At 41.4% G+C, this 7,422-nt stretch overlaps 1 protein-coding gene across 2 annotated transcripts in view; it reads right to left on the reverse strand.

Annotated features, from left to right (window-relative positions):
* The window catches only part of thsd7aa (thrombospondin, type I, domain containing 7Aa), an 80,139-nt gene that overhangs the window by 41,480 nt on the left and 31,237 nt on the right, over positions 1 to 7,422 (reverse strand). For both annotated transcript variants that reach the window (XM_019857334.1, XM_019857333.1), the window contains exons 2-3: positions 5,637 to 6,750; positions 1,271 to 1,519 (exon numbers count right to left, since the gene is read on the reverse strand). In XM_019857334.1, coding sequence (XP_019712893.1) covers positions 1,271 to 1,519; positions 5,637 to 6,750 — 1,363 coding nt within the window. The remainder of the gene's footprint in view (positions 1 to 1,270; positions 1,520 to 5,636; positions 6,751 to 7,422) is intronic.

Raw genomic sequence — 7,422 nt, forward strand, 5'->3', positions numbered from 1 at the left:
GAGGGCTTTTCCTCCAGCGTGCACACCTGCTGTCAATTTGATCATCATGTTAAGCCATGTACTTAAGTACTACCCAAGCACCAAGTGTGCGTCAGATTATTGACCTTGTTGCTGCTCTTGCTCAAGTGTTGTTTTCTAGACCTCTCGATCTTGTCATTTGTCGTATTTGCACTCTGGCCTCTCGCATTGTCAGTATTTATGGGGTTTTTTTTGTCTTTGATCTGACTTATGTCTTTGTTTTTATTAAATTGGACTTTAGTCATTTCGTTTATATCTCAGAGTTTCTTTTTCCTTGCCTTTGCAAGTGCTTTCTGTTCATGTATTGTTTTCCCGGTTCTTTTGACCAGCAATTTCAGTTCATACTTTGTTGTTGCGCTTCAAATCAATATATATATATATATATATATATATTTTTTTTTTTTTTTAACGGACTTTTGTTTGTGTCTACGTTTGTGGAGTCCGATCGCCATTCAATGCATTACCAAATATGTCACCATATTTATTTAAACAGATGCAGTCAAGTCATTCTTTTCTTAACCATATCTTTAATTGCGCCAATGTGTTTAGTGACCGGATTTCTAGCGAGCTAAAGTTGGTATAGTAATGCTTCATCTACAAATATACATTTCACCCAATAAAGTATTCATATGCACGGGTTAAATAGATTTCTTTTTAGATAGATAATACATTGATAGATACAAAGATACTTTATTCAGGACATGAAAAGAATTTTCGATTTTATAATTGTATTTTCATGTTGAATTATGTAAATGACAGCACAAAGTAGAAAAAGATCTGTTTGAGATAATAGTAAATATTTGGCATGTTTATTGTTTTTATTTTGGTATTTTTTTTGTTTTTTTTTTTTTTCATTTTTGAGCATGTATCACTGCTGAAATGTCTTTGGAATTCCATTATGACTTTTTGTTACAATCTCGGCAAACAGATGTGGGGAATAAATAAATGACTACGTTGGCACTCAAAGCAGAGGCTTTGGTCAAATGTCTTGCAATCAATGTCTTGCAAATGGCGTATATTACATTCGAAATTAAAAAAAATAAATACATTTCAAATCAAAAATGTTACAGTAAAAAGGCTGGTAGAGGTAGATGATATGCTGTTGCTATAGGAAAAAAAAAAACAAAACTCAAATGTCACTCGGTAGAGCAAAGGTGTCCAACAAGACAGAACTGTCAATAGATGTGGGGTTGGGGTGGGGGAATTCTAAAAGGCGATATTTGTGCGCTTAAAAAAAAATCTGGCAACTTACACAATACAGGGTGGCACGGTTTCTCCTTCAGGACTGCATGCCTGGTTCTCCTCCAGTTCCGGACACTCAGCCCCTCCTCCAACGGGGAACTGACTCACTTTTCGCGTGCGGGTCTGCTCACCCTTGGGCCCGTTGGGGTCATAGCACTCCTTAGAGCAAGCCGACCATTCAGACCAGTCGGTCACATCGCAGTCTTTCGTTACAACACACGCTTGGTAGGTCACTGGCAGCGACTCATGAGAGCACAGGCTGAAAATGACAGAGGCAAAGCATCGATTATTTTGCTTTCAAGACATTTAAGTTTGAATGAAATTCAAATACTTTTTTTGACAATTTTTTTTCCCAGTTTTTTGACAGGAACATGAACATATCCAACTTGGCAAGGTAGGGTAACAATGCTGATCAAATATACTCTGTCCTCGGTCAATGGCGCAGTCTAGTATTTTTTTAAATGTGAAAATGTTTCAGAACATACTAAGGAGGTTGGAGTTCTCCATTGAGTTTTCACACTTACTTCCTCATAAATTGTCTCATCAGATGCGTGGACAAAGTATCGAAAGTGTGCCATTTCTTTCAAATGGATTTGAAAGACATTCACAAGTCAGGTAAAATATATGCTACATGATTTATAGCCAGACTTCAGGGAGTCACATCTCTTCAGGTCGCGCACAGATTCCCAGGTTACTCATGGTGGGTGTGTCCAACGCGCGTCAGTGAAAGGCCAAGCCATACTTACAGAAGGATCATCACGTCAACAACATAAATGCCTAAATCATATTTTGCCAAAGTCTGATTTTGGGAGGGAATGACTCTCCATAGTCCAACTGCAGATATTGCAAAGCCAACAGTCTCAAAATTGGGTCTAAAACTGGAAAGTGATTTTTAATTGGACCGGTAAATTGGTGCCTTTGTTAATTCCAGCTTCTTACATTTTAGGCAGCTGGCTAAAGCCAAGCCTCTCCATTCTCAACAGCACTTTAAAACAGTAATTAATGCTTTCGGCACATCTCGGCTGGATTCCTGTAATGCACTTTACTTTGGAGTCAGCCAATCCTCCATGAAGCGTTTCCAGTTGGTCCAGAATGCTGCTGATGGCCTCTTGATTTGTACTCGTAAGAGGGAGAACATAACTCCAACACTGGCATCTTTTCCCTGACTCCCAATACATTTCAGAGTTCTTTTTAAGATCCTATTATTTGTTTTCGAATCTTTAAATGGCCTCGCCTCACCTTACCTCTCTGAGCTCATCCGCCCCTACGAACCTGCCCAGTGCCTCAGGTCTGCGGACTAGACAAAGGGGATCGAGCTTTTTCCGTTGCTGGTCCCTCCTTGGTGCCCATTGTTAAAACTCGTTTTATAACTCATTTTTATTCTTTTGTTTTTGACTCAGCATGAGACTTGATTTTTAGTTTGACTCTTCTGGGGCTTTCTACTGTCTCTCTTATTCATTTGTTTGTTTTATTTATTGTTTATGTTGCATGAGTTATTTTTGCTCCATGCACAGCACTTTGTATACAGTGGTAGTTGTTTTAAAGTGCTCTATAAATACAGTTGAGTTGAGATAATTTAATCAGAGTCTCTGCTCTGATCCGTACATTCAAATTGGATACATCATTTAATCAGTGTCTCTGCTCTGATCCGTACATTCAAATTGGATACATGAGATCGAGGACTTTTTGTCAACTCAAGCATTTTTCATGCGTTAACTATTCCTGCTTCACCCTGGGAGGCTCGAGGACTTTTTGTCAACTCAAGCGTTTTCTTCATGCGTTAACTATTCCTGCTTCACCCTGGGAGGACTCTGACTGCCAGAGGCAGACCTAGAATGGAACCCCTGGTAGCACTTGAACTTCCTTAAATCTCATTGGACCCCCCAGGTGCCTGGATGATTGATATGTCACAGCACGTCTTTTGAATATGGTGACGCCTATTGACTGCCAAGTAACTCCTGTTTCGTAGTTAGTGCGACTGTATATACTATAAAAGGTCGCGATCCATTTTACTTTGAGAAAAAGAGGAGTCATCATTAAAACTCATTCAGTACCAGCCAATTCTGGACCAAGTCTGAAAAGACGTTTAAAAACGTCTTTGGGAGTGAATAAGTTAAGCAAGGCTCTTCCCAGCTTTGAATCGTGCTACATGTCTGATTTTTGGGACGAATATAACACAATCTGCGTCTGTAACTTGAAAGCATCATCATTTTGACCCTGGATTATGACAAGCGTTCGTAGCTTGAAGTTTGACCTTGTCTTTGACGTTAATAAGGAAACGCATTGTGTACGTCTTGATTTTTCTGAGGGAGTAATTGTCATTGCTCAGTGGCCTCCATTAAAGCTGAGCAAGTCTTGTCAGACAGAACGAGGCCATTTCACCTCCGAGCAAAGACCGCGTGAATATTGAACTCACTGAAGAGACAGAAAAAAAGAAAGTACGACTGTATGTTTGTCTTTGAATGGACATTGCAGAACGTCCAGTGTATCCAGAAATATAAGACCAGAAATACTGCTGTTTAAATTCAGGAGACCTGTCAAACGGTGTCATGAAATGTAACACAATCACAGAATAACGCAGAAGGAAATGAAACCGTCAAATAAGAAATGCGAGAGTTATATTTGACAAGAATTAAAATACGATAGCCTTCATGGAATGCCATTAATTTTTAATATGATCCATAAATCGTCATTAGTACTTGTGACAAGCTCCTTGAGCAATGGCTGCAGATTACAGAAAAGGTTTAAGATAGAAAGAAAACCTTTATACCTTTTGGTTCTATGACCGCTAACTTAATGAATATTTTTGACAGGTGAAGGACATTTTATAGCCGATGAACCGTATAGCTATGCCATTTCTACGATCTTTTCGAATGTCAACCAATCTGCACATTTTGCATTGGAATCAACCAAGGCGAGTTACACCTCCTCTTCTCAGACTGACAAGTTGAAATCTTTTATCATTTCAGGCTCAGGACAGCAAAGTGGATGAGTTGAACACTTCTGCATTCCTGATTTTTTTATTTATTTTTTTATATTTATTTGGTTTATATTCATTTATTTCATTTCATTGTTTCGTTAAATATATCAATGCCATCATTTCCCAAGGAAAAAAAAAAGTCAAGAGGGTATTATACAAGGATCCAACTGAATTTTTTTTCACATCGTACAGACTTTGACCAGTACTTAAGGGTTGTAAAAAAAAAAGGCAAACTTTCATTTTAACATTAAATTTAATGTACTATCCATCCGTCCATTATCCGAACCGCTTATCCTCACGACTGTCACGCTCATATTTAATATATATATTTAATATCGATATTTAATTTTTAATGTCATAAATTTATATGGTATAATAACTGAATTTTAGCTCTCCACATAAGAAAGAAAGGGAACCCACAATCAGTACAGTGAAACTCCTCTACAACGACATGGGCGAAAAACCCCCTTGTGTGAAAAAATCTTCATGCATGAACACCATTCCCACTTTCCTGCCCCCATCCAACGAGAAAAACCCCTGTTGCGTTGTACGAAATCTTTTTCTCTCCTCTTTCCTCGCGACGAGATTCACTACAACGAAGTCTATTCCAACAGCGACCTCTACTGCTTTGTTCGGAAACGGCAACAGCAACCACCACACTGGTTTACACATGCGCAGTAGTCCAGGAAGTATTTGTTATTTTTAGTTTCAGACGCAGCAGGAACGTTGCATCGCTAAAATGGCTACAAAACGGACCTTTGGATGTCAAGCAGCTAAGACAAGAAGAGCTCTGACGCTGGAAGAGAGGGTAAAGGGATCAAGATGAAAGACGGCGGAAGCAAAATAAAAGACGTTATCAAAGAAATTGATGTAAGTGAAAGTGAATGCTGATTGTAAATTTCGCAATTTCTTTCCTTTTTTTTCTTTCTACACTGACTATATGAAGTGTCAAATAAGTGCATGCTCATACTTATGCACTATTGGAATAAAAATAAAGAGTACACTTACGTTTGTGTGTGTGTGTGTGTGTGTGTGTGTGTGTGTGTGTGTGTGTGTGTGTGTGTGTGTGTGTGTGTGTGTGTGCGTGCGTGTGTGTGTGTGTGTTTGCATCTGAGATCAAATTTGCTACAGTGAAAAACCCCCAGTTGTGAAAAATTTCTTGCTGCAAACATGATTTCGTTGTAGAGGAGTTTCACTGTATAGGGTGACCATCAGTCTCAATTGGACTAGGGTAAGATAGCAACAGCAGAGATGGATGGCAGGTAAAGATAAAAGGAATTTGATACAAACGAGGGAAAAAAATGCATATTGCGATATCACTAGTCCTAAAAGAGTCAGCATTACATTATGGCATTGGAGAACAAGGTGATAGGGTAGAATATAATTCTCTTCTTACCTTAGAGCTTCAACACTGCCACTCTTGTGCACACAGGTGACTTCTCTTGTCTGGTAGCCAATTTGCAAATCCCAGAATTTTCCTCCAGGGCGGTTCTTCCGGTTCCTGTTGCGTTTCTTTTTGATGAGCTCTCGGGTCTCGGGATCCTTGACCCTTGCCCTTTCTCTCAACCTCTCTCGGACTTTCTCTCTGACTTTCTCTCGTTTGTCTTTGTTTTTAGCCTTTCTCTGCCGTTTGGGCCGGTCTGCCTGATGGGATGGTCTGTCGTGTTTTCTGTTTGCCTTGCCTAATTTCCTGCTGGACTTGTGTTGTTTGTCTCCCTCTTTGGAAAGTTCGTCACTCTGGATGGACCTCGTGTCCTCCTCATTGGGCTGTTTGCCGCCCTCTTGGCTCTGTTTGTTCATTCTTCTGGACTGCTTTTTCCCCTCCTTTTTGGGCGGTTTCTCATTTCCTTTGGATGTCGTGTCTCCCTCATTGGCTTGTCTGGCTTGTCTTGAGATTGGCACAGAGCAGGGACCCCAAGATCCGACCCGAAGACTGTACAGGCTCTCCTCTCCCTCGCACGGTCCTGGTTGGCATGTCTGAAACTCTGTCAAGTTTAAACAGGCTGCCCCGTCAAATAACGGTGGAGCAAGGACAATGCGAATTCTGTTCTGCAAGCCCATCCCACAAGTCTTCGAACACTGTGTCCATGGACTGAACTCCGACAACACACAATCCCGAGGACAGGGGATGAGACAGGCCTGCTCGAGACGGGGTTTGGGTTCAAAGTATTCACAGATTGCATCCTCTGCTGGCTCACCATTCACTTTCTGGACACAGCCCACCTCACGGGTCTGTATCCCCTCCTCGCCCCGGGTGCACACAGTGGGGCGTTGCACCCCCGTACTGCGCATTGACACAGGGACGCATTGGTTCCATGCTCCTAGCTGCCAGTCATATTGGTCTTTGTGCCAGTCACACACTCGAAAGCAGCTTTGTTGGTTGTTGGGCCGTTCTGCCTGGTCGCAGTTCGTTTGTAGGGTGGTCCAACCTTCGGAGTGGGCGCACCATACCGCTCTGCTCTGGCTACCTCCCGGGCCGCACTCACTGCCCATGCATCGACCCCACGGACCTGAAGGAGGACAGAAAATGTCAGAAATGAGGCGGTGGGCTTTCATGGGAGAATATTAGGGACAATCAATGGCAGCAGTTTGAGCATGGAATGGATCATTTCATTGAACAGTACAGTCATAACTCGGTTTTCGACTATAATCCGTTCCAGAAGGCTGTTTGAAAACCGATATGTTCGAAACCGAAACCACGCTCTTTTTTTAAAAAAATCTTTATTGAACACATCTGCTCACGATGGAACGCTACATGAGGAAGCGTCACTTCCTCGTCTAGCCGAGGAAGCGTCACTTCCTCGTGTATGGAAGGCGAGAGGAGTCAAATGGCGCATTCAAGTGCGCTCAGATTGGTCAAGAACCGATTTTCGGTCGTAATCCGAGGCATAAAAAACTTGAAATTTTTGGTCGAAAACCGATTTGTTCGACAACAGAGACGTTCGAAAACCGAGGTTTGACTGTATTTGTTCTGCCCACAGTAAAAGTTTTAAAGGCGTTTCATAAAGGTTAAAAGAAAAAAAATGGATTTTGTTATGTTTCTGTTTGGTTATGTTTGGTTTTATTCCGTCGTGTGCCCTTTTTGTCACCACCTGTTCCCATCATCTGGGTCCCTTGTGTTTAACCAATCGGCTCCCTCGACCCTTTGTGTCTTGTCCCGGGGGTTCTTCTTTTTACGCCCT

Source organism: Hippocampus comes, unplaced genomic scaffold, assembly GCF_001891065.2.
Source record: "Hippocampus comes isolate QL1 unplaced genomic scaffold, H_comes_QL1_v1.1 scaffold73, whole genome shotgun sequence".
Lineage (NCBI taxonomy): Eukaryota > Metazoa > Chordata > Actinopteri > Syngnathiformes > Syngnathidae > Hippocampus > Hippocampus comes.